Below are 27,527 nucleotides of genomic sequence, written 5' to 3'. Positions count from 1 at the left end.
GAAGTCGGGTCACATCTCGCCATGCGAGAGGAACACTAGCCCCAGGGGACAGGGGTTAAGTACCCTCTCAGGATCGGCTCCAGGGCCTCAGTGAGAAGCGGATTTATCTCTGTAAATATTTACCTTGCAGAGGCACAGCCAAGGTGGTGGGAAACCCAGACCGGCCCGGGGGCTGACAGCAGGGTGACCATGGCCACGGACACATGGGCCAGGACCGCCCTGCATCACGTTAGGGTAGACGCTGTAGCTACACTCCTTCTTAATCTAAAGATATTTTTATTTTACCTTTATTTAACTAGGCAAGTCAGTTAAGAACAAATTCTTATTTTCAATGACGGCCTAGGAACAGTGGGTTAACTGCCTGTTCAGGGGCAGAACGACATATTTGTACCTTGTCAGCTCTGGGATTTGAACTTGCAACATTCCGGTTACTAGTCCAACACTCTAACCACTAGGCTATCCTGCCGCCCAGACAGGAAAGAATGATGTGACGATCGGAACCACGGGAAACACCTGAATGGTCTCCGACAGTAACGGCCAGGATAATCTCTCGACCCCGCCCTCGGAACCAGACACCACCTTTTCTGTTTTCCTCCTTGGCGTGAGTTAAACCCCCCCAGTCAGGTGACTGCTGCTCTCATGTTTAAGCCTTTCCTGTTCCTATGAGAAGCGAGTGGAGGCTATTTGTACTGTCATGTTTCGGGGCAACTTTCACTCTCTCTCTCTTACAGCTCGTCTTACGTTGTCACGTGTCTGGGCTTGTTCTGTTTATGTTTAATTCAATCTAATTAGTAATTACATCGTAATGTCATTACGGTTATGAATCCAAATTATGGTTCTCTAATAATGACGGGTTAAGTGGACCCGCTGAGAAACAAAACAAATAAAATTGGTTATTTTGACGCCCTCGTAAAAAGCCTGCCTTGTTTAGAGGAGCGCTTGCTGGCATTGACCAATCGGAGAGTGGAATCACTTGGTCATAGGATGGAACAGTAAGTACAACGCCACGCCCAGCTAACTAAATAAACTGGTTTAATGTCTAGGTCCTGGTCTCCAGGGGGGGGGTCTATGAGTGACTGCTTTGACACACACACACACACACACACACACACACACACACACACACACACACTGATGGCTTTCCCCTGGGTGGGGAGCTCTGCCAACAGGAAGTGATGCCACCCTGTGCTGATATGATGGTTCTTCTCACTTTCTGTTTAATAGAGAAGGGGGGTATGCAAAAAAAAACTGAAGTCATAGTTGTCCTCACTGTCTCTCTGTTTAGTAGGGGGGTGGGGGGGAACGAACGCGAAAAACAAAAAATCAGCAAGTGGAACGTGGTCAGTGGAAAGTCTGAGTCACCCGTTTTGACCTCAGAACGCCGTGCCAGCAATGACCTTCCCCTCTGAAACACCATACCTGTTGACACTCGCTGAGTCCCTAACTCTGTGACTCTGCGGACGGGCGGGACGAGAGGGAGATGATTAAAACAAACTGCGGAGCGAGGACGACAGTTATAAACACGCTTGTCATCGGCGTCCAACCCAATGCACCCAAACACCGACTAATTAAATTAGGCAACCTTTCAAATGAATTTATCTTCAAGAGAGTGTGAGGCACTTAAAATCCTCTATTACACACTATAACATATGATGTTACTGTGAACTACAGCCAGACACACTATAACACATGTTACTGTGAACTACAGCCAAACACACTGTAACACATGTTACTGTGAACTACAGCCAAACACACTGTAACACATGTTACTGTGAACTACAGCCAAACACACTGTAACACATGTTACTGTGAACTACAGCCAAACACACTGTAACACATGTTACTGTGAACTACAGCCAAACACACTGTAACACATGTTACTGTGAACTACAGCCAAACACACTATAACACATGTTACTGTGAACTACAGCCAAACACACTGTAACACATGTTACTGTGAACTACAGCCAAACACACTGTAACACATGTTACTGTGAACTACAGCCAGACACACTATAACACATGTTACTGTGAACTACAGCCAAACACACTGTAACACATGTTACTGTGAACTACAGCCAGACACACTATAACACATGTTACTGTGAACTACAGCCAGACACACTATAACACATGTTACTGTGAACTACAGCCAAACACACTGTAACACATGTTACTGTGAACTACACCCAGACACACTATAACACATGATACTGTGAACTACAGCCAGACACACTGTAACACATGTTACTGTGAACTACAGCCAGACACACTGTAACACATGTTACTGTGAACTACAGCCAGACACACTATAACACATGTTACTGTGAACTACAGCCAAACACACTGTAACACATGTTACTGTGAACTACAGCCAGACACACTATAACACATGTTACTGTGAACTACAGCCAAACACACTGTAACACACCTTACTGTGAACTACAGCCAGACACACTATAACACATGTTACTGTGAACTACAGCCAAACACACTGTAACACATGTTACTGTGAACTACACCCAGACACACTATAACACATGATACTGTGAACTACAGCCAGACACACTATAACACATGTTACTGTGAACTACAGCCAGACACACTATAACACATGTTACTGTGAACTACAGCCAAACACACTGTAACACACCTTACTGTGAACTACAGCCAGACACACTATAACACATGTTACTGTGAACTACAGCCAAACACACTATAACACATGTTACTGTGAACTACAGCCAAACACACTGTAACACAACTTACTGTGAACTACAGCCAAACACACTATAACACATGTTACTGTGAACTACAGCCAGACACACTATAACACATGTTACTGTGAACTACAGCCAAACACACTGTAACACATGTTACTGTGAACTACAGCCAGACACACTATAACACATGTTACTGTGAACTACAGCCAGACACACTATAACACATGTTACTGTGAACTACAGCCAAACACACTGTAACACATGTTACTGTGAACTACACCCAGACACACTATAACACATGTTACTGTGAACTACAGCCAGACACACTGTAACACATGTTACTGTGAACTACAGCCAGACACACTGTAACACATGTTACTGTGAACTACAGCCAGACACACTATAACACATGTTACTGTGAACTACAGCCAAACACACTGTAACACATGTTACTGTGAACTACAGCCAGACACACTATAACACATGTTACTGTGAACTACAACCAAACACACTATAAAACATGTTACTGTGAACTACAGCCAGACACACTGTAACACATGTTACTGTGAACTACAGCCAAACACACTATAACACATGTTACTGTGAACTACAGCCAGACACACTGTAACACATGTTACTGTGAACTACAGCCAAACACACTATAACACATGTTACTGTGAACTACAGCCAGACACACTATAACACATGTTACTGTGAACTACAGCCAAACACACTGTAACACATGTTACTGTGAACTACACCCAGACACACTATAACACATGATACTGTGAACTACAGCCAGACACACTATAACACATGTTACTGTGAACTACAGCCAGACACACTGTAACACATGTTACTGTGAACTACAGCCAAACACATATCATTCACTACCCAATCCGATATATGAGAGCGGAGGTGGATATGATTATGATTCAACCCTGACTTATCCTCCTAGTTCTTTCTTCCCATTTAGATTACAACAGCAGTGACCATAACACAGCCTGTAGGAGACATGAGCTCTACGTCAGCTTCCGGGAGCTGGGCTGGCAGGTAAGCATCTAACTCACCCCCAGTAATGCAGTGACACACTATTGGACTAAGATGGACTACAGTACCCATAATTCCACATGTAACTATACCCATTTGAGCAGAGTGAAAGAGAGTTAACAACCTGTAGTTCATCTCATTACCAATAAAATACAAGACAGAAACAAGGCCAGAATCTCATGTCAAAGAAGGTCAATGAAGACATTTGGTAGAAGACAGCAGACAAACAAACAGGCTTTTATACTGCTTTAATAACCATTTTAAGAAGCATTTCTGGGCATTTTGTAAGAGTTTAAGTGGCCTGTGAACTCAGTCAGTTTAATGGAGGGGAAAACATGCAGCCACGTAGTCCTGCAAAACAATGAACCCCCTGTTAAGACTGAACTGACATCTAGAGAGAAAGTGCCAACACACACATACACAGAGAAAGAGAGAGAGAGACACACACACACACACACACACACACACACACACACACACACACACACACACACACACACACACACACACACACACACACACACACACACACACACACACACACACACACACACACACACACACACACACACACACAGACACAGAGAGAGAGAGACACACACACACACACACACACACACACACACACACACACACACACACACACACACACACACACACACACACACACACACACACACACACACACACACACACACACACACACACACACACACACACACACACAGAGAGACACACACACACACACACACACACACACACACACACACACACACACACACACACACACACACACACACACACACACACACACACACACACACACACACACACACACACACACACACACACACACACAGGAGAGAGAGAGGCAAGAAATGATGAGATTGTAGTAACTACATGCTCCATGAGTGATTCCACAGGTATTTGTACATTTTCCTGCACTAATACATCCTAGGAGACCCAGTTGGAACTGAGGTAGAGAACTACTGTGATATATGTAGAGACCCAGGGAACTGAGGGAGAGAACTACTGTGATATATGTAGAGACCCAGGGAACTGAGGGAGAGAACTACTGTGATATATGTAGAGACCCAGGGAACTGAGGGAGAGAACTACTGTGATATATGTAGAGACCCAGGGAACTGAGGTAGAGAACTAATGTGACTACATGTAGAGACCCAGGTAACTGAGGTAGAGAACTACTGTGATATATGTAGAGACCCAGTGAACTGAGGTAGAGAACTACTGTGACTACATGTAGAAACCCAGGGAACTGAGGTAGAGAACTACTGTGATATATGTAGAGACCCAGGGAACTGAGGTAGAGAACTACTGTGACTACATGAAGAGACTCAGGGAACTGAGGGAGAGAACTACTGTGACTATATGTAGAGACTCAGGGAACTGAGGGAGAGAACTACTGTGATATATGTAGAGACCCAGGGAACTGAGGGAGAGAACTACTGTGATATATGTAGAGACCCAGGGAACTGAGGTAGAGAACTACTGTGATATATGTAGAGACCCAGGGAACTGAGGTAGAGAACTACTGTGACTACATGTAGAGACTCAGGGAACTGAGGGAGAGAACTACTGTGACTATATGTAGAGACTCAGGGAACTGAGGGAGAGAACTACTGTGATACATGTAGAGACCCAGGGAACTGAGGGAGAGAACTACTGTGACTATATGTAGAGACTCAGGGAACTGAGGGAGAGAACTACTGTGACTATATGTAGAGACCCAGGAAACTGAGGTAGAGAACTACTGTGACTACATGAAGAGACTCAGGGAACTGAGGGAGAGAACTACTGTGACTATATGTAGAGACTCAGGGAACTGAGGTAGAGAACTACTGTGATATATGTAGAGACCCAGGGAACTGAGGGAGAGAACTACTGTGATATATGTAGAGATCCAGGGAACTGAGGTAAATGACTTAAATGTAATGTAATGTAGTGAACTACTGTGACTACATGTAGAGATCCAGGGAACTGAGGTAGAGAACTACTGTGATATATGTAGAGACCCAGGGAACTGAGGGAGAGAACTACTGTGATATATGTAGAGACCCAGGGAACTGAGGGAGAGAACTACTGTGACTATATGTAGAGACCCAGGGAACTGAGGGAGAGAACTACTGTGACTATATGTAGAGACCCAGGGAACTGAGGGAGAGAACTACTGTGACTATATGTAGAGACCCAGGGAACTGAGGGAGAGAACTACTGTGATACATGTAGAGACCCAGGGAACTGAGGTAGAGAACTACTGTGATACATGTAGAGACCCAGGGAACTGAGGGAGAGAACTACTGTGATACACAACACAGAGCTTTGGACCTCGTGCCAGTATACTGACACTGCAGAACGAGCACTGTTTTATCAAACTCTTCAACAGTCAGTCAAATAAATATCACACAGGAGGTTGGTGGCATCTTAATTAGGGAGGACAGACTTGTGGTAATGACTGGAGCAGAATGAGTGGAATGGTATCAAATGCATCCAACATATGGTCTCCATGTGTTTGATGCCATTCCATTCGCTCCCCCGTTCCAGCCATTACTATGAGCCGTTCTCCCCCTAAGCAGCCTCCACTGAGACATATGCACAGTAGCCCTACTGCCTCAGCGTCCCATTCACAGAGCCTGCTGAACACACTGCGGACCATTATGATGCCTGTTGTGCTAAACAGATTGGTCAGTCATATCGAATGTTTTTCCTCTTGTGATTGTATCAGGACTGGATCATTGCACCTGAGGGCTACGCTGCCAACTACTGTGGTGGAGAATGTGTCTTCCCCCTCAACGCCCATATGAATGCCACCAACCATGCCATTGTGCAGACACTGGTGAGTGGTCCAAGAAGGCTTATAAAACTGCTGAGAGCTAATAATGCTAAAAAAAAAAAGTGGTATATATTATGACCTCTGACCTTGTCATCGCCTCCCAGGTCCACCTCATGAACCCGGAGAACGTGCCCAAGCCCTGCTGCGCCGCCACCAAGCTGCACGCCATCTCCGTGCTCTACTTCGACGACAACTCCAACGTCATCCTGAAGAAGTACAAGAACATGGTGGTCAGGGCCTGTGGTTGCCACTGACGACCGCCAAACCGCCGCGTTGTCACGGTCACCTGACCGCGGCAAGGGCTGCAGCGGAGACTGTGTGAACACGACATCTTGGGTCTGCCTGTATGTCAGTGTGTGTACTACCCTCTCTCATACTCAGGGTGAGGGAGGAACTGATAAAGGACCAGACCAATGTGCTGCTTTCCACCCTCTCTCATCCAAGTGATGTTCAAATTCTCCGACGGCTACTGGCTTCATTACAGCAAAACAACTCGAAGACGTAGGGGAATTGACTCAATGTTATCTCTGCGCGGGTCGCCAATCCCGTCAGTTGTAGTCGAATGACATAGAAAACATGTAGAAATCTACATGGGGGAGACAGCATTAGCCTAACTACAGCGCATTCAGAAAGTATTCAGACCCCTCTACTTTTTCCACATTTTGTTACCTTACAGCCTTATTCTAAATTTGTTTTTATATCTAATCTACAAACAATACCCTATAATGATGAAGCGAAAAAAAGTTTTTAGAAATGTTTGCAAATGTATTACAAATAATAAACAAATTATTATTATATACTTATACTTATTTACATAAGTATTTATAAATTGAGTTCAGGTGCATCCTGTTTCCATTGATCATCCTTGAGATGTTTCTACAACTTGATTGGAGTCCACCTGTGGTAGATTGGACATGATTTGGAAAGGCACACACCTGTCTATATAAGATCCCACAGTTGACAGTGCATGTCAGAGCAACAATCAAGCCATAAGGTCACTCTGACAGCTCCGGAGTTACTCTATGAAAATGGGAGAACCTTCCAGAAGGACGACCATCTCTGCAGCACTCCACCAATCAGGCCTTCATGGTAGTGACGAGACGGATGCCACTTCTCAGTAAAAGGGCACATGAGAGCCCTCTTGGAGTTTGCCAAAAGGCACCTAAAGGAATCTCAGGCCATGAAAAACAATATTATCTGGTCTAATGAACCCAAGATTGAACTCTTTGGGCTGAATGCCAAGTGTCACTTCTGGAGGAAACCTGACTCCATCCCTATGGTGAAGCATGGTGGTGACAGCATCCTGCTGTGTGGATGTTTTCCAGCGACAGGGACGGGGAAACTAGTCAGGATCGAGGGAAAGATGAACGGAGCAAAGTACAGAGAGATCCTTGATGAACACCTGCTCCAGAGCACTCAGGACCTCAGACTGGGGCAAAGGTTCACCTTCCAACAGGACAACGACCAATACGCACACAGCCAAGACAACGCTGGACAAGTCTCAATGTCCTTGAGAGGCCCAGCCAGAGCCCGGACTTGAACCTGATCTAACATCTTTGGAGAGACCTGAAATGAGCTATAAATGTGATATTTCAGTTTTTGCTTTGTCATTATGGCCTGTGTGTAGATGGATGAGGAGAATAAAACATCAATTTTAGAATAAGGCTGTAATGTAACAAAATGTGGAAAAAGTCAAAGGGTCTAAATACCTCCCCAATGCATTGTATGAATAAAATATACTGTCTGACTAACCAAAGCCTGATTTTATCATCAACAATCTGCTGATATTGTAATATTTCTGTCACGCTACATTAGTTAATGTAAAGAGATATTTCCTACTCCTCGTTATGTATTGTACTCGTAAGCTTTTCCACCATATTCACCTGGCTTCCAAAAATATACAGGCCGAACGGAAACGACCACATACTATTTTAGTTGTGAACTCCTCAAAATATCTTAATTTGGTCAATATTTGCCAGGCTCATGTGGATTTATTTCACTGAACTGGTTCATCATCAGGTAGCAGGTTGTGCCTCAGCCGACATACCGCTCCAAAGACGACTTTCACCTCATCCCTCGGACGTACCGCAAACTGCAATTTCCATGTTATTCCAATCTACGTTAACATATTATTCCCAAAAACCTGCAGAATGGAAAAACACATTTGTTGGTCAAACCAGCTGATCAAATGATTAGGATGGATTTTCTGAAATTAGCTTCAGTGTGGTTTATGACCATTTGTCATTGATGTTTTGTTCATTTGAAAGGAATAGGAACGGTCAATGCACTTACGGATCAACCGCATGTTACTGAACTTTGTTCGAAGGACAAACATTCAAAACATGCTAAGACATTGACATATGGGTTAATAAACAGAACAGTTTGACTAGAGCAGAAAATTGGATACCCTTGTGCCAAAAGAAAATCCGAAATCACAAAATATACCTCTGGTAAGCTGCTGTTTACATTTGTGATCATGTTTAGACTTACTTTTGTGTGTAAATACTTGTACATTTTCAGCTTATTTATTGCACCTCTTAAAATGTCATGCCATATTAGAGAAATGTGAACAAATGAAAAATACAAACTATTTTTGGAAAAAGACATTTTATTACAAAATCTCATGTTACAACTTGCTTTTTGTTTACAAAATTCATGGGCAGTGTACAACCCACTCACGAGAAGAAAAAACCCACACTGCTTTCCTTCACTGGAGTCTGCCTAGACCATGTGCTATCCATAAAGAATGTACTAACAATACGTGGTTAGCCTCTGAATGCATTTGTTTCCCTTAATTGAGCATTGAATGTAAAACCTGCCTCATACAGCAACTCCATGAACAATCTTTTGATTCACCCCAAATAAAGCCCCAGAATAGCGCACATATTCAAAGACTTAGACTACATCTGGAAAGAAGGAAAATCAACATTGTCATCATATCTTACTGACTAAACAAGTCAAATATAATTGATCATTATGTGGGTGGAAAAAATATTTTTGGGGTATTCTGTTTTTGCTCTTCCAAGCATACGAGGTAAACCAAACATTCCAGATTTTTTTCCAAAGGTCGATAAACCCAAAGCAAAAGTGACCATAGCACTAATGTTGTGGCATTCTTGTGCTTCACTGGGAAAATGTTTCATACTGGGGCCTGATAGACGCTTAGTCAATAGAACAGAATATTAAAATGAGCTTTGTGAAATATATTGCATTTGCACAAGGACATGTTCCATTCTAATGAACTAGCCGTAGAAAACCATTTTTAAATATATATATATATTTTTACATTTGACACAATCCCTTGCAAACCATTTGAGGGACTTTGTGTCAAACATGGAGTTAATGACAAATACAGTTGTCCTGTAATGACCCAAACTGGTAGATTCCATTCAAAAAGGCCTGACTTGAGTGTACGAACTGACGACCACAATCATTGTTCATAAAAACGTTGGTAACACCAACGCGGCACCTGATATTGGGCCGCAGTCGGGACCGAACTGAAGCCTCACAGCACAAACACATACATATATATTTTAAAAATAGGTCTACATTCAGACTTTTTGTAGCACATTTACAATGTCAGAGGAACACAAAAATTGCAGTTTGACACGAAACACTGAAAAGTAGCTTCCCGCAGCCTTCCCCGACCTAGCCAACAAGCAGTTGGGAGGGGACTCGACAAAAACACAAGTGGGATACAAATATAGTTGATAAAGAGATAGTATGGAGTAGGTCGGGAACTGGGTGTCCCTGAGAGTTAAGTTAGTTAAGCCGTTACTGGCATGGGATGAGAAGTACCGTCAACTTAACGCTCAATGTCACGCGGCTCTGACCTCTTTGCTGCAGTACCATTACATAAGTGGCTCGTGATTTATCAGCATGATTTCCTTAAAAAATATATATATTTTTTAAATAACATTTTTGAAATTTCAGACAAACTCAAGTCAGGTTAATCCAACGGTTTTTTGATACAACCGGCAGGCACCAATATACGACGACCGTCCTTGAGTTGTGTCAAGCGTTGGGATGACTATGCATTGTCACGGTCTGACTATGTACCGCTGGTAAAAAAGTGGTTGTCGATCACATCATTTACATTTCCAGAAGAACAGAGGAACTAGGCAGCCCAAACGAATACAGTCACAAACTATTGGATTAGAACAGAAACAAAAAGGGGGGTAAACAAGGCATTAGAGTGTTTTTATTTATTACATTTTTTAAGTGTCTTGATTCTACTGCTTTCTGAAAGGAAAACCATCAGAGAGAGAAGAGAGCTAGCCTCTATGGGAGAGAGGATTCCTCTCATTGGCCAGATACGCTGTGCGAGGGAGGAAAGAAGTGTCGACGGATGTTGATTGGATAGTGCTACAGCTCGTCTCGGGCCTGCTTCATCACAAAGCCGTGTAGGCTCTCCAAGTCGCGCCCTCCATGATGCTCCTCACCTTGCACACCCGCTCTGAACATCAGCAGGGTGGGGTACCCACTCACCTGTAGGAGGGAAAGAGGACAAAGGTTCAAGTCTGACATCAACTAAGGTAACAACCCCTAGCTAGCCCCGACCTCTTCAGTGATTGCTGATCTGAAGGGAATGAATGGATAAGTAATATGGTCTCAAGTTCACCTAGCTCTGCAATTCCTTCACCTTCCCCATTCCTTCAGATGTCAATGCCGAAGGAATGTGGATGTTCTCTTACTGAAAACCACGCATGAACCATCTAAACCTCAGGACAAAAAAGAAAACGTCCTCTCACTGTCAACTGCGTTTATTTTCAGCAAACTTAACATGTGTAAATATTTGTGTGAACATAACAAGATACAACAACTGAGACATAAAATGAACAAGTTCCACAGACATAAAATGAACAAGTTCCACAGACATGTGACTAACAAAAATGGAATATTGTATCCCTAAACAAAAGGGGGGGAGGGGAGGGTCAAAATCAAAAGTAACAGTCAGTATCTGGTGTGGCCACCAGCTGCATTAAGTACTGCAGTGCATCTCCTCCTCATGGACTGCACCAGATTTGCCAGTTCTTGCTGTGAGATGTTACCCCACGCTTCCACCAAGGCACCTGCAAGTTCCCGAACATTTCTGGGGGGAAAGGTCCTAGCCCTCACCCTCCGATCCAACAGGTCCCAGACATTTCTGGGGGGGAGTGGTCCTAGCCCTCACCCTCCGATCCAACAGGTCCCAGACATTTCTGGGGGGAGTGGTCCTAGTCCTCACCCTCCGATCCAACAGGTCCCAGACATTTCTGGGGGAGTGGTCCTAGCCCTCACCCTCCGATCCAACAGGTCCCAGACATTTCTGGGGGGAGTGGTCCTAGCCCTCACCCTCCGATCCAACAGGTCCCAGACATTTCTGGGGGGAGTGGTCCTAGTCCTCACCCTCCGATCCAACAGGTCCCAGACATTTCTGGGGGGAGTGGTCCTAGCCCTCACCCTCCGATCCAACAGGTCCCAGGCGTGCTTAATGGGATTGAGATCCGGGCTCTTCGCTGGCCACAGCAGAACACTGACATTCCTGTCTTGCAGAAAATCACACACAGAACGAGCAGTATGACTGGTGGCATTGTCATGCTGGAGGGTCATGTCAGGATGAGCCTACAGGAAGGGTACCACATGAGGGAGGAGAACGTCTTCCCTGTAACGCACAGCGTTGAGATTGCCTGGAGTAACAAGCTCAGTCCGATGATAATGCGACACACCGCCCCAGATGATGACGGACACAGTGCTCAATTTGACTGGGCTACTGATGCCTACTTTGTGTTGGTACTGCGTGCAAAGCTGGGCACAGTGCTCAATTTGACTAGGCTACTGATGCCTACTTTGTGTTGGTACTGCGTGCGAAGCTGGGCACAGTGCTCAATTTGACTAGGCTACTGATGCCTACTTTGTGTTGGTACTGCGTGCGAAGCTGGGCACAGTGCTCAATTTGACTAGGCTACTGATGCCTACTTTGTGTTGGTACTGCGTGCGAAGCTGGGCACAGTGCTCAATTTGACTAGGCTACTGATGCCTACTTTGTGTTGGTACTGCGTGCGAAGCTGGGCACAGTGCTCAATTTGACTAGGCTACTGATATTGCCTTGGGTTGTCTGGTATGCAAACGACTCAGCACAGTTCCACACTGAAAGAGAAGACGCATCAGATGTCACAAAAGATGGTGTTTTCAGATGGTAGTACGAGCACAACATTTTAGTGGTGGGGGGGGTCAGCGGACCGATGCACTTGTATCTTAAACATTTGAAACGGGGGCCAATGCGTACTGTACAGGTGAATTGTTACGTCCCTATTGTTTAGCAGGGTGAATCACAAATTCATTCATTTCCACCTGTTGGCCGCTGAAGAGACTACTGACCCCATGGCCTTGAGTCAGGGGAAATTCCAGAGAACGCCCTAGTGATAGAGGTTGTGATGGTCCTACCTTGGACTGTCCTAGTGATAAAGGTTGTGATGATCCTACTATGGACTGTCCTAGTGATAAAGGTTGTGATGGTCATTGACTTAAAGAACAATGAGGGAGTCAGATCCACCATTCCAGCACCACTGATCAACCAATCCTACAATGAGGTGGCTGTGGAGCCAGAGATCACAACCTCAGCTAATCCAGTTCACTGCTTCCTGTGGCCCTGGGTCACACCTGCTGTTGTTTGTGTTTAGAACAACAGCAGGTCTCAATTTGCAGGATCTCAACATCTTGCTGTTCACACCCCAGAGCATGGAAGACTTCACTAGCGCTATTTCTGAGCCATCTCTCAGCTCCAGACAGTCAATGTACAATATAGAACACCTACTGAAAACCTGTTGCAGATTGTCCTCTCCACTGTGCAGTCCACTTTGCCAATCTTGACATCAGTCAGGCCAGGGAACTCCTTCTGAGACAGGTCCTCCCAGGTAGGTGCCAGACTCTTACAGTGGCCACACCTGGAGAGGACGGGAGGTCACGTAACTTTATGTCTTCTAGTAGCGGTCCCTCGTTTGAAGTAAATCACCAACTCAAATTGCCTTAAATAGTGTACATTTCATGGTTTAAATAGAACAGACATGTGGATTTAATAGCTTATAAAGGAGCGGTTTCTTACCATGGCGCATAGAACTTGATGAATACCAGCCCCTTGGCCACCGTCTCGTCAAAGTTGGCCTCTGTGAGTGTAACTACGCCAGACTGCAAGGGGGAAGAAAGAAGAAAAATGTAAATGTATATATATATATATTGTTTTATTGGTCATTTTAGATTGTATCATTCGTGGTCCTGTATTGGTTTATACGTCCACAAGACCAGTAAATCAAAGAAGTAGCTTAAGTTCATAAACCGGACAGCCGAGAAAGTCACACACACACTGTAGTACCTCCTCTTTGGCGGGCTCATCACTGGGTACTGGGATCTCGTTGGCATGTGGGTGTTCATCATCCTCCTTAACAGCAGCAGCCTTGACCTGGTTGTCCACAAAGTCCTTCAGTGAGTCCAGGTCCCGCTTGCCTTTGTACTGGTCTGCCTGGACAGACACCACCACCACCGCAAAGCGTTAACAAACTGACTCATTAAATGGGTCATTAATTATGTCATAGCTCCTCACAAACATGAATGGGTTACAGAACACAATGTCTTCTTCAGTGAGGTAGCCAACCAAACTAGGTACCTTCTCTCCGTCCTTGAAGAAGAGCAGTGTGGGGTAGCCACGCACAGCGTTCTCAGAGCACACGTCATAGTGCTGGGTACAGTCCACCTGGCCAATCACAACACACTAGTTAAATCAGAATTCATTCAGCATATCCAGCTGGTAAAGACAGTTGAGCTTTTCATGTGGAAATATGAACACCCAGTGGTAGTAGAAGTCACTGCGTTGTCAGTCCAATGCAAAACATCAAACCGCAGCCATAAATAACATTTGTTGAAGGAGATCGTATCATTCTACTGTACAAACGAGTCGTCATAAGTTCTGTATCCTGGACTGGTGCACATGTGACAAACATGGTGCTCTCGTCCCCTGCCGGTGACTTGTCACCCACCTTGCTGATCTTGATGTTGTCTGAGTACTCGAAGCTGGTGGCCAGCTGCTCCCAGGTCGGGGCCATGGCCTTGCAGTGACCGCACCAGGGAGCAAAGAACTTGACAAAGTGGGACCCTGCGAAGAAGAGAGGAAAAAGAAAGATTGTAGTTAATACTGGAAAACATCACTTAAAATGTACAGTAAGCCTCCTGGGTGGCACAGCGGTCTAAGGCACTGTATCGCAGCGCTAGAGGCATCACTACAGATCCGGGCTGTGTCGCAGCTGGCCACAACCGGGAGACCCATGAGACAATTGACCCAGCGTCGTCCAGGTTAGGCCGGCTGTACAGTGTTTCCTCCGACACATTTGTGCAGCTGTATTCCGGGTTAAGCGAGCAGCGTGTTAAAGAAGCAGTGCGGCTTGGCCGGTCATGTTTCGGATGCTCTCGAACTTCGCCTCTCCCGAGTCCATACAGGAGTTGCAGCAATGAGACAAGACTAACTACCAATTGGATATCACGAAAATTGTGGAGAATAAAAAAGGGGTAAAAAGTACCAATAAATAATAATGTACAGTAAGGTTTAGAGGTCGACCGATTAATCGGAATGGCCGATTAATTAGGGCCGATTTCAAGTCATAACAATCGGTAATCTGCATTTTTGGACACCAATCATGGCCGATTACATTGCACTCCACGAGGAGACTGCGTGGCAGGCTGACTACCTGTTATGTGAGTGCAGCAAGGAGCCAAGGTAAGGTGCTAGCTAGCATTAAACGTATCTTATAAAAAAATTTAAAAAATCAATCTTAACATAATAGTTAACTACACATGGCTGACGATATTACTGGATTATCTTACTTGTCCTGCGTTTCATATAATCTATGCGGTGCCTGTTAATTTATCATTGCATCACAGACTACTTCGCTAAACAGGCGATTTAACAAGAGCATTCGCGAAAAAAAAGCACTTTCGTTGTGTACCTTACCATAAACATCAACGCCTTTCTTAAAATCAATACACAAGTATATATTTTTAAACCTGCATATTTAGTTAAGAAATGTATGTTATCAGGCAATACTAAACCAGGGAAATTGTGTCATTTCTCTTGCGTTCATTGCACGCAGAGTCAGGGTATATACAACGGTTTGGGACGCCAGAATTTTACGTAATTATGACATAACATTGAAGGTTGGGCAATGTAACAGCAATATTTAGACTTAGGGATGACATCCGTTAGATAAAATACAGAACGGTTACGTATTTCACTGAAAGAATAAACGTTTTGTTTTCGAAATGATCATTTTCCGGATTTGACCATATTAATGACCTAAGGCTCGTATTTCTGTGCGTTATTATATTATAATTAAGTCTATGATTTGATAGAGCAGTCTGACTGAGCGGTGGTAGGAAGCAGCAGGCTTGTAAGCATTCATTCAAACAGCACTTTACTGCATTTGCCAGCAGCTCCTCGCAATGCTTTAAGCATTGTGCTGTTTATGACTTCAAGCCTATCAACTCCTGAGATTAGGCTGCTAATACTAAAGTACCTATTAGAACATCCAATAGTCAAAGGTATATGAAATACAAATGGTATAGAGAGAAATAGTCCTATAATAACTACTAGCTAAAACTTCTTACCTGGGAATATTGAAGACTCCTGTTAAAAGGAACCACCAGCTTTCATATGTTCTGAGCAAGGAACTTAAATGTTAGCTTTTTTACATGGCACATATTGCACTTTTACTTTCTTCTCCAACACTTTGTTTTTACATTATTTAAACCAAATTGAACAGGTTTCATTATTTATTTGAGACTAAATTGATTTTATTGCTGTATTATATTAAATTAAAAGTGTTAATTCAGTATTGTTGTAATTGTCATTATTACAATATATATATATATATATATATATATATATATATATATATATAAATATATATATTTTTTTTTAAACCGTCCGATTAATCGTTATCGGCTTTTTTTGGGTCCTCCAATAATCGGTATCGTCGTTGAAAAATCATAATCGGTCAACCTCTAGTAAGGGTAGCTACAATCTGAAAGCACAGAATTGATGTATTTTACAGTTGTATGTAATTCGCCGACAAACCCACTGGCTACAGGTTATCTACAAGTCTCTGCTAGGTAAAGCCCCGCCTTATCTCAGCTCACTGGTCACCATAGCAGCACCCACTCGTAGCACGCGCTCCAGCAGGTATATCTCACTGGTCACCCCCAAAGCTAATTCCTCCTTTGGTCGTCTTTCCTTCCAGTTCTCTGCTGCCCATGACTGGAACGAATTGCAAAAATCTCTGAAGCTGGAGATTCATATCTCCCTCACGAACTTTAAGCACCAGCTGTCAGAGCAGCTTACAGATCACTGCACCTGTACATAGCCCATCTGTAAATAGCCCATCTATCTACCTACCTCATCCCCATACCGTATTTATTTATCTTGCTCCTTTGCACACCAGTATCTCTACTTGTACATTCATCTTCTGCACATCTACCATTCCAGTGTTTAATTGCTATGTTGTAATTACATCACCACCTGCTCCTTTGCACCCCAGTATCTCCACTTGCACATTCATCTTCTGCCGATCTACCATTCCAGTGTTTAACAGAACAGGGCTCCGGGCAGCCGAGCGGAAATGGAGGAAAACTCGCCTCCCTGCGGACCTGGCATCCTTTCACTCCCTCCTCTCTACATTTTCCTCCTCTGTCTCTGCTGCTAAAGCCACTTTCTACCATTCTAAGTTCCAAGCATCTGCCTCTAACCCTAGGAAGCTCTTTGCCACCTTCTCCTCCCTCCTGAATCCTCCCCCCCCCCCCTCCCTCCTCCCTCTCTGCAGATGACTTCGTCAACCATTTTGAAAAGAAGGTCGATGACATCCGATCCTCGTTTGCTAAGTCAAACGACACCGCTGGTTCTGCTCACACTGCCCTACCCTATGCTCTGACCTCTTTCTCCCTCTCTCTCCAGATGAAATCTCGCGTCTTGTGACGGCCGGCCGCCCAACAACCTGCCCGCTTGACCCTATCCCCTCCTCTCTTCTCCAGACCATTTCCGGAGACCTTCTCCCTTACCTCACCTCGCTCATCAACTCATCCCTGACCGCTGGCTACGTCCCTCCCGTCTTCAAGAGAGCGAGAGTTGCACCCCTTCTGAAAAAACCTACACTCGATCCCTCCGATGTCAACAACTACAGACCAGTATCCCTTCTCTCTTTTCTCTCCAAAACTCTTGAGCGTGCCGTCCTTGGCCAGCTCTACCGCTATCTCTCTCAGAATGACCTTCTTGATCCAAATCAGTCAGGTTTCAAGACTAGTCATTCAACTGAGACTGCTCTTCTCTGTATCACGGAGGCGCTCCGCACTGCTAAAGCTAACTCTCTCTCCTCTCATCCTTCTAGACCTATCGGCTGCCTTCGATACTGTGAACCATCAGATCCTCCTCTCCACCCTCTCCGAGTTGGGCATCTCCGGCGCGGCCCACGCTTGGATTGCGTCCTACCTGACAGGTCGCTCCTACCAGGTGGCGTGGCGAGAATCTGTCTCCTCACCACGCGCTCTCACCACTGGTGTCCCCCAGGGCTCTGTTCTAGGCCCTCTCCTATTCTCGCTATACACCAAGTCACTTGGCTCTGTCATAACCTCACATGGTCTCTCCTATCATTGCTATGCAGACGACACACAATTAATCTTCTCCTTTCCCCTTCTGATGACCAGGTGGCGAATCGCATCTCTGCATGTCTGGCAGACATATCAGTGTGGATGACGGATCACCACCTCAAGCTGAACCTCAGCAAGACGGAGCTCCTCTTCCTCCCGGGGAAGGACTGCCCGTTCCATGATCTCGCCATCACGGTTGACAACTCCATTGTGTCCTCCTCCCAGAGCGCTAAGAACCTTGGCGTGATCCTGGACAACACCCTGACGTTCTCAACTAACATCAAGGCGGTGTCCCGTTCCTGTAGGTTCATGCTCTACAACATCCGCAGAGTACGACCCTGCCTCACACAGGAAGCGGCGCAGGTCCTAATCCAGGCACTTGTCATCTCCCGTCTTGATTACTGCAACTCGCTGTTGGCTGGGCTCCTGCCTGTGCCATTAAACCCCTACAACTCATCCAGAACGCCGCAGCCCGTCTGGTGTTCAACCTTCCCAAGTTCTCTCACGTCACCCCGCTCCTCCGCTCTCTCCACTGGCTTCCAGTTGAAGCTCGCATCCGCTACAAGACCATGGTGCTCGCCACGGAGCTGTGAGGGGAACGGCACCTCAGTACCTCCAGGCTCTGATCAGGCCCTACACCCAAACAAGGGCACTGCGTTCATCCACCTCTGGCCTGCTCGCCTCCCTACCACTGAGGAAGTACAGTTCCCGCTCAGCCCAGTCAAAACTGTTCGCTGCTCTGGCCCCCCAATGGTGGAACAAACTCCCTCACGACGCCAGGACAGCGGAGTCAATCACCACCTTCCGGAGACACCTGAAACCCCACCTCTTCAAGGAATACCTAGGATAGGGTAAGTAAGGGTAGGTAATCCTTCTCCCCCCCAACAAGATTTAGATGCAAGTGGCTGTTCCACTGGTTGTCATAAGGTGTATGCACCAATTTGTAAGTCGCTCTGGATAAGAGCGTCTGCTAAATGACTTAAATGTAAATGTAAATGTAAATGTTTAATTGCTATGTTGTAATTAATTCGCCACCATGGCCTATTTATTGCCTTAACTCCCTTATCTTACCTCACTTGCACTCACTGTGTATAGACTTTGTTTTCCTTTGTTCTACTGTATTATTGACTGTATGTTTTGTTTATTCCATGTGTAACTCTGTGTTGTTGTATGTGTCGAATTGCTACGCTTTATCTTGGCCAGGTCTCAGTTGCAAATGAGAACTTGTTCTCAACTAGCCTACCTGGTTAAATAAAAGGTGAAATAAAATAAATAAGTAAAAACATTAACTCATGTTAGAGCGTTTCAGCTTACGGATGGGTATTTAGTTGATGGAATAACATGAGAAATTACATCAACTATAAAAATCGCCTGTGCGTTACTGGCCCGGAGACTAAAATACACTGAGCTCAGAGGTTAAATGCTACCCATTACGCAATTTCATCACAGGCCATCTTGCCACCATTTAAAAAGGTTGGACACAAACATTCCTCTCATATCCTGTCTTTTTCCCTCCAAAACAGGAATAATTTATTTTTCTTTCTCAAACAAAACATTCAACTCAAAACCGGGTTGAAAAGCTGCAATTTCAGCAGGACATTTATGGTGACCACCATTTATTTTTTGTTGTGCTTGTCCAGTGACCGGAAACATGCGGTTTGCATGAGATAAATGTAGAGTGAATTGCATCATGGTTTTTAAGGGAATGACAGCATCTAAATTATGTTAATAGCTGTAGAAAATGGACGTATGCAGCTTACAAAAACAGTTACGTTAAGGAACCCTCACATACTTTATATTTCGGGTATAAATAGACAAGCCTGGTCCCAGGTCAGTTTGTGTGGCAATACCAACTCCTATGGTGCGAGACATCAGAAACAGATCCTGGACCAGGCTATAAAGAGACTGTTGACATATGTATATTGCACTGACAGATCCCAATCCTCCCCCACGTTACCTTTAGCGATGTGGGCCTTGAAATTGCCGGCAGTGAGATCAAACAGGCCCTGCTTGGGCTCTGGGGCTTTGGGAGGCTCCAGTTCAGTCTCTGGCTCCTGCAAACCCATAGAACATCATGCCACACACCAAATAAAGACTGCCATCACGTAACATTAGTCTGAAGGTTATATTCAGATGGAGATCCCTGCGTTAACTTTCAGACCAACTGGTGGATTTTAATTTGGACCCCAAGTTTTCAATGATTTATTGTTGGACATAAAAGACTGAAAACATAGGATTTAAATTTTGGAAACCTGTTCCAATAGAGATATGTGATTGTTTACAAATGGAGGCAAGGTATGAAATTATTATGTTTTAGACAAATATTATGTAGTTACGAAAGTTCAAATCAGTAAGGCCGATTTGAATGGGGGGTGGGGGGGGGTCACATGTAATTTAATTTCAGTAAGCATAATATATTCACATCACCTCCTAGCTCATGGGCATAACGTTTAGTCATATGGTGCTGGCTACAAATGTTACACATGTCCTACTCTTTCACAATTAGCAAGCGCAGGGATCATCATTCAATAGTTAACTCCAGCCTTTGAGCACAGCACGCTAATGCAACATCACCATGCCTGCTAATGCAACATCACCATGCCTGCTGATTAACCTATGGGCTCGCTTGTGCAATTACACTATATATACACAAAAGTATATGGACACCCCTTCAAATGAGTGAATTCAGTTATTTCAGGTGTGGCTGACAAGTGTATAAAATCAAGCAAACAGCCATGCAATCTCCATAGACAAACATTGGCAGTAAAAGACCTTACTGAAGAACTCAGTGACTTTCAACATGGCACCGTCATAGGATGCCACTTTTCCAGCAAGTCAGTTGTCAAATTTCTGCCCTGCTAGAGGTGCCCCGGTCAACTGTAAGTGCTATTATTGTGAAGTGGAAACTTCAAGGAGCAACAACGGCTCAGTCACGAAGTTGTAGGCCACACACACCCACAGAATGGGACCGCCGTGTGCCGAAGCATGTAAAATCATCTGTCCTTGGCTGCAACATTCACTACAGAGTTCCAAACACTGCCTCTAGAAGCAACGTCAGCACAAAAGCTGTTTGTCAGGAACTAGTGAAATGGGTTTCCATAGCAGAGCAAGCAAACTGTAAAGTTTGGTGGAGAAAGAATAATGATGTGGGGACGTTTTTCATGGTTTGGGCTAGGCCCATTCGTTCCAGTGAAGGAAAATACAACATACAATGACATTCTGGACAATACAGTGATTCCAACTTCGTGGAAACAGTTTGGGGAAGGCCCTTCCCCCTTTCAGCATGACAATGCCCCTGTGCACAAAGCGATGTCCAAACAGATATGGTTTGTCGAGATCGGTGTTGAAGAACTTGACTGGCCTGATCGTCCCGTGGCTAAACCCTGGTTAAAGTGACAACCTTTCATCACCTCCTTTCCTTCCCACTGAAAACAGGTTGAAAAAGTGGAAGCATGGAAACAGGAAGCGATAACAAGGTTGTCGTTCCACTGTTCCTTCGCTATCACCTGTCCAAGGCGTTCATATCAGATGAAGGAAACGAGGAGGAGAAGCCATTTCAGATGAGATGATAGGATGCATGTAACTCCGCCCACTTACCACAGGCTCATCCTGCAATGTGTTGAGCATCCAGGTCTCCAGAGACTGCAGGTCCCTGGGGCCTTGGTACTTCACAGCCTCCTGCTCAGGTTTGAACAGCTTCAGCCTACAGACAACACAGGGGTCAACGAGATCATTCGCCTCAATGACTAGGCCACACTGCTGTGTAAGATGACTGACACACTCACAATACACTTAACCGGTTAATTCCTTTGTAATTACATGAAACTGAACGTTGTTTTTAATGACAGAAGATTTTATAAGCACACTAGGGTCCAGGTTCCGCTTTTACAGCATACACTGCAAAACAAGGTGTGTAAAAATGTAACTAAATTCATGTCAATGTTTCACTGCTATCGGTCAATAAGTAATCAAATCTAGCTACATGATTTACCCCAGTGGCAAAATGAAGATGTGCATTTATTGATATTTTATTTAACTAGGCAAGTCAGCCTACCCCAGCCAAACCTGAACGACGCTGGGCCAATTGTGCGCCACCCTATGGGACTCCCAATCACAGCTGGATGTGATACAGCCTGGATTCAAACTAGGGAATGTAGTGATGCCTCTGGCACTGAGATGCAGTGCCTTAGACCGCTGCGCCACTCAGGAGCCCAGGAGTAAAATGAAGATACACCCAAGGTAGTACATGAACTTCTCAAATAAGAAATCCAGTAAGGAACTGTTCTGTTGCGCAACATTTCAAAATGTTTTGCTATGGTGTGCCCTAATTAATACAACCCTGTACTTACGTGGGGTAGCCCCTGATGCCGTGGACATTGGAGCAGAACTTAACATCCTGAGTGCAGTCAACCTTTACGATGTAGGCGGGCGGCGACTCCATGTTGTTGTATTTGTCCCCCATTTCGTTCCATGTCCCCTGTAGCCTCTGACAGTGACCGCACCTGGAAGCAAAACACAGTTCTTTCAAAGTCCTTCTCCTGAGATGGTACAGGCTTCACAGTTCTGCCTGGAATTAACAGTGTTTCCCCTATATCACTGTTGCCACCGCTGAGAGATACACATCTACTAAGACTGCTGATTTTTTTTGTGGGGTGGAAACACTGATTAGGCTAGGCATCAAATAGAGAGAGCACAGTCTCAGTGGAAAAGAGAGACACCTGATACAACTCAACACTCCTATTGAAGTCCATATGCTTAACGGTCTTCATGTTTCTATGGAAATAGAATGTGCCGCCTTATGTTTGTCTGACCTAAGTTATCCATACATTTTATGTTTCTTTGAGATGCTGTCTATATACACATAGCCATTGTGCAGTGTGGGGTCAGCTTGTAACTTGTATTCGGTGAGGTATAAAGTAAAGACACTCCTGTGAAGTGATGAAGAACCGCGATGTTGTCTATAAGCTTACATTTTAGAAAATATATATTTTTTTAAATTTGGGGGGGGCATTTTACTACAGCAAGTAGATTGTTTCTTGTGTTGAAAAACAAAAATCTTGGGTATATTTTTTAGGCATCTTAAGTGCCTGCCCGTCTACACAGTTACATCAATCAGTGCTTGCCACGTAAGCGGTCACATCCTGAAATGGTCCACTACTGTTAGCTCGGCTAGCTGTTATATGGTAGAAAACGTGCGACAAAAACTGAACACCTTGGGGAAAAAAGAATATATATATATACAACAATATTTAAAATAAAAACACTGGGCATGTAACTAGCGACTGTGTCGACTAACGTTAAAGGACGAGTCAGTCCAAGTTTAATCGTGACTTCAGAAAGTTCACAAGTTTATAATTAAATAAAGTTTCCAAAGGCGCTAATGATTACCAACGAAAGCATGCTAACTGACGTTAGCGTAGTTCTGGTTTCGTGTGGTTTGTTAGCTAGATTATAATGACTTGTCATCTATGCAATGATGGATAAGATTTTATATACAAGTCCTAGTTAACATTTGTAGCAAAAAAAATAAAATAATACAACTTGGCTGACTAGTTAGCTATTTAGACAGCTAGCCGGTAACAAAAAGCGGCGCTAGCTAGCTGCAAGTTAGCGGTTCCTGTAGCACCTCTGACAACTTGGAAAATCGGATAAATTAGTGAAGAAATAGGGTATCCAACTAAATATTGTCAATAACTTTACAAACTGCACACTACCTAGCGAGTTTGCTTACCAAGGGGCGAAGAACATGACAAAGTGGGGAGCGGTTGGGACAGCATCGTTGAACATATCCACTGTATACGTATGTTTGGCATGTTCATCTTCTTCAGCATCAGCATCGCAAAATATATTACCAAAAAGTAACGAACAATAAATAAAACACAACATAAAATGTGTGCAATTCAGTGCTGAGGAGGCCATGATCCCGTCTTGCTGAGCCACTGGTCTGTCTGTGAATATCACTAACGCTGACCTTTGAAGAGTGTGGATAGGACCCACGCACGACGAGACGCTCAACACGGTGGAGATGAAATCTACATTATATAGAGATCAGTGGCGTGGCGCCACTGCTGAAACTTCAAACACTTCTTTAACAAGCTCCAACAAGTTTAAATCCAGATGCTTTCACAAGTCGGATAGACATAATTGGTGATGTATATCGACAGTACCAGTCAAAAGTTTGGACACACCTACTCATTCAAGGGGTTTTTCTTTCTTTCTTTTGACTATTTTCTACATTGTAGAATAGTGAATATATCAAAACGATGAAAAAACACATGGAATCATGTAGTAACCAAAAAAGTGTTAAACAAATCAAAATCTATTTTATATTTGAGATATTTCAATGTAGCCACCCTTTGCCTTGATGACAGCTTTGCACACTCTTGGCATTCTCTCAACCAGCTTCAATGCATTTCAATTAACAGGTACGTTTAGTTAAATATAATTTGGAACTTCTTTCCTTCTTAATGTGTTTGAGCCAAACAGTTGTGTTGTGACAAGGTAGGGGTGGTATACAGAAAATAGCCCTATTTGGTAAAATACCAAGTCCATATTATGGCAAGAACAGCTCAAATAAGCAAATAGAAACAACAGTACATCATCACTTTAAGACATGAAGGTCAGTCAATACAGAATATTTCAAGAACTTTGAAAGTTTCTTCAAGTGCAGTTACAAAAACCATCAAGCGCTTTGATGAAACTGGCTCTCATGAGGACCACCACAGGAATGGAAGACCCGGAGTTACCTCTGCTGCAGAGGATACATTCATTAGAGTTAACTTCACCTCAGATTGCAGCCCAAATAAATGCTTCACAGAGTTCAAGTAACAGACACATCTCAACATCAACTGTTCAGAGGAGACTGTGAATCAGGCCTTCATGGTCAAATTGCTGCAAAGAAACCACTACTAAAGGACACCAATAAGAAGAAGAGACTTGCTTGGGCCAAGAAACAAGAGCAATGGACATTAGACCGGTGGAAATATGTTTTTTGGTCGGATGAGTCCAAATTTGACATTTTTGGTTACACACCTCTGTGTCTTTGTGAGACGCAGAGTAGGTGAATGGATGATCTCCGCATGTGTGATGGTGTGGGGGTGCTTTGCTGGTGACACTGTTTGTGATTTATTTAGAATTGAAGGCACACTTAACCAGCATGGCTGGTTGGGGCGACAGCGTAGCCATGTAGTTAGAGTGTTGGACTAGTAACCAAAAGGTTGCAAGATTAAATCCTTGAGTTGACAAGGTACAAATCTGTTGTTCTGACCCTGAACAAGGCAGTTAACCCACTGTTCCTAGGCCGCCATTGAAAATAAGAATTTGTTCTTAACTGACTTTCCTAGTTAAATAAAGGTAAAATAAAAAAAAATGGCTACCTCAACTTTCTGCAGCGACACGCCATCCCATCTGGTTTGTGCTTAGTGGGACTATCATATGTTTTTAAACAGGACAATGACCCAAAACACACCTCTCGGTTGTATAAGGGCTACTTGACCCACAGAGAGTGATGGGAGTGCTGCATCAGATGACCTGGCCTCCACAATCCCCCGATCTCAACCCAATTAAGATGGTTTGGGATGAGTTGGACCACAGAGTGAAGGAAAAGCAGCCAACAAGTGCTCAGCATATCTGGGAACTCCTTCAAGACTGTTGGAAAAGCATTCCTCATGAAACTGGTTGAGAGAATGCCAAGAGGGTGCAAAGCTGTCATCAAGGCAAAGGGTGGCTACTTTGAAGAATCAAAAATATATTTTGATTTGTTTAATACTATTTTGGTTACTACATGATTCCATATGTGTTACTTCATAGTTTTGATGTCTTCTATTATTCTACAAAGAAAGTAGAGAGTGTCAAGACCCGGTTACCAACTCGGGTCTCTGGTGTGAGAAATAGTTACAGTGCCTTGCGAAAGTATTCGGCCCCCTTGAACTTTACGACCTTTTGCCACATTTCCATAATTTTGCACGCCCAATTTTTCAGTTTTTGATTTGTTAAAAAAGTTTGAAATATCCAATAAATGTCGTTCCATTTCATGATTGTGTCCCAATTGTTGTTGATTCTTCACAAAAAAATACAGTTTTATATCTTTATGTTTGAAGCCTGAAATGTGGCAAAAGGTCGCAAAGTTCAAGGGGGCCGAATACTTTCGCAAGGAATTGTAAGTAAACATTTAACATTTACATTTCAGTCATTTAGCAGACGCTCTTATCCAGAGCGACTTACAAATTGGTGCATACACCTTATGACATCCAGTGGAACAGCCACTTTACAATAGTGCATCTAAATCTTTTTAGGGGGGGGGGGGGTGAGAAGGATTACTTATCCTACCCTAGGTATTCCTTAAAGAGGTGGGGTTTCAGGTGTCTCCGGAAGGTGGTGATTGACTCCGCTGTCCTGGCGTCGTGAGGGAGTTTGTTCCACCATTGGGGGGCCAGAGCAGCGAACAGTTTTGACTGGGCTGAGCGGGAACTGTACTTCCTCAGTGGTAGGGAGGCGAGCAGGCCAGAGGTGGATGGACGCAGTGCCCTTGTTTGGGTGTAGGGCCTGATCAGAGCCTGGAGGTACTGAGGTGCCGTTCCCCTCACAGCTCCGTAGGCAAGCACCATGGTCTTGTAGCGGATGCGAGCTTCAACTGGAAGCCAGTGGAGAGAGCGGAGGAGCGGGGTGACGTGAGAGAACTTGGGAAGGTTGAACACCAGACGGGCTGCGGCGTTCTGGATGAGTTGTAGGGGTTTAATGGCACAGGCAGCCCAGCCAACAGTGAGTTGCAGTAATCCAGACGGGAGATGACAAGTGCCTGGATTAGGACCTGCGCCGCTTCCTGTGTGAGGCAGGGTCGTACTCTGCGGATGTTGTAGAGCATGAACCTACAGGAACGGGACACCGCCTTGATGTTAGTTGAGAACGACAGGGTGTTGTCCAGGATCACGCCAAGGTTCTTAGCGCTCTGGGAGGAGGACACAATGGAGTTGTCAACCGTGATGGCGAGATCATGGAACGGGCAGTCCTTCCCCGGGAGGAAGAGGAGCTCCGTCTTGCCGAGGTTCAGCTTGAGGTGGTGATCCGTCATCCACACTGATATGTCTGCCAGACATGCAGAGATGCGATTCGCCACCTGGTCATCAGAAGGGGGAAAGGAGAAGATTAATTGTGTGTCGTCTGCATAGCAATGATAGGAGAGACCATGTGAGGTTATGACAGAGCCAAGTGACTTGGTGTATAGCGAGAATAAGAGAGGG

The 27,527-nt window shown here is 44.4% G+C and overlaps 2 protein-coding genes across 2 annotated transcripts in view; one reads left to right on the top strand and one right to left on the bottom strand.

Moving 5' to 3' along the window:
* Positions 1-9,388, top strand: part of LOC118370659 (bone morphogenetic protein 7-like) — a 70,017-nt gene extending 60,629 nt beyond the window's left edge. The window contains exons 5-7 of the mRNA XM_035755726.2: positions 3,700-3,776; positions 6,517-6,627; positions 6,729-9,388. Of these exons, the coding sequence (XP_035611619.2) occupies positions 3,700-3,776; positions 6,517-6,627; positions 6,729-6,878 (338 nt within the window). The 3' untranslated portion in view covers positions 6,879-9,388. The remainder of the gene's footprint in view (positions 1-3,699; positions 3,777-6,516; positions 6,628-6,728) is intronic.
* LOC118370660 (thioredoxin domain-containing protein 5-like) lies at positions 9,215-24,369 on the bottom strand. The gene is made up of 10 exons (XM_035755727.2): positions 24,020-24,369; positions 22,638-22,790; positions 21,886-21,991; positions 20,246-20,342; positions 14,637-14,752; positions 14,267-14,353; positions 13,976-14,122; positions 13,709-13,791; positions 13,421-13,550; positions 9,215-11,112 (listed from the first exon to the last, which is right to left on the bottom strand). The coding sequence occupies exons 1-10, from the start codon at positions 24,205-24,207 to the stop codon at positions 10,990-10,992; spliced, it is 1,230 nt and encodes a 409-aa protein (XP_035611620.1). The 5' UTR covers positions 24,208-24,369; the 3' UTR covers positions 9,215-10,989.
* Between the last annotated feature and the right edge of the window lie 3,158 nt (positions 24,370-27,527).

This window comes from Oncorhynchus keta, chromosome 28 (assembly GCF_023373465.1).
Source record: "Oncorhynchus keta strain PuntledgeMale-10-30-2019 chromosome 28, Oket_V2, whole genome shotgun sequence".
Taxonomy (NCBI): domain Eukaryota; kingdom Metazoa; phylum Chordata; class Actinopteri; order Salmoniformes; family Salmonidae; genus Oncorhynchus; species Oncorhynchus keta.
Note: the sequence above shows the minus strand (reverse complement) of the source record. Positions and strands in the feature narration are given on the sequence as shown.

What these genes read in the sequence shown, in the direction of transcription:
- LOC118370660 (XM_035755727.2), bottom strand. Translation starts at nt 24,207, where the DNA reads ATGGCCTCCTCAGCACTGAATTGCACACATTTTATGTTGTGTTTTATT. An exon ending in TCTTCAAGGACGGAGAGAAG is followed by an intron (nt 14,123 to 14,266) that starts GTACCTAGTTTG and finishes GTGTCTGTCCAG; the next exon opens with GCAGACCAGTACAAAGGCAA. An exon ending in ATCAAGTTCTATGCGCCATG is followed by an intron (nt 13,551 to 13,708) that starts GTAAGAAACCGC and finishes CGTCCTCTCCAG; the next exon opens with GTGTGGCCACTGTAAGAGTC.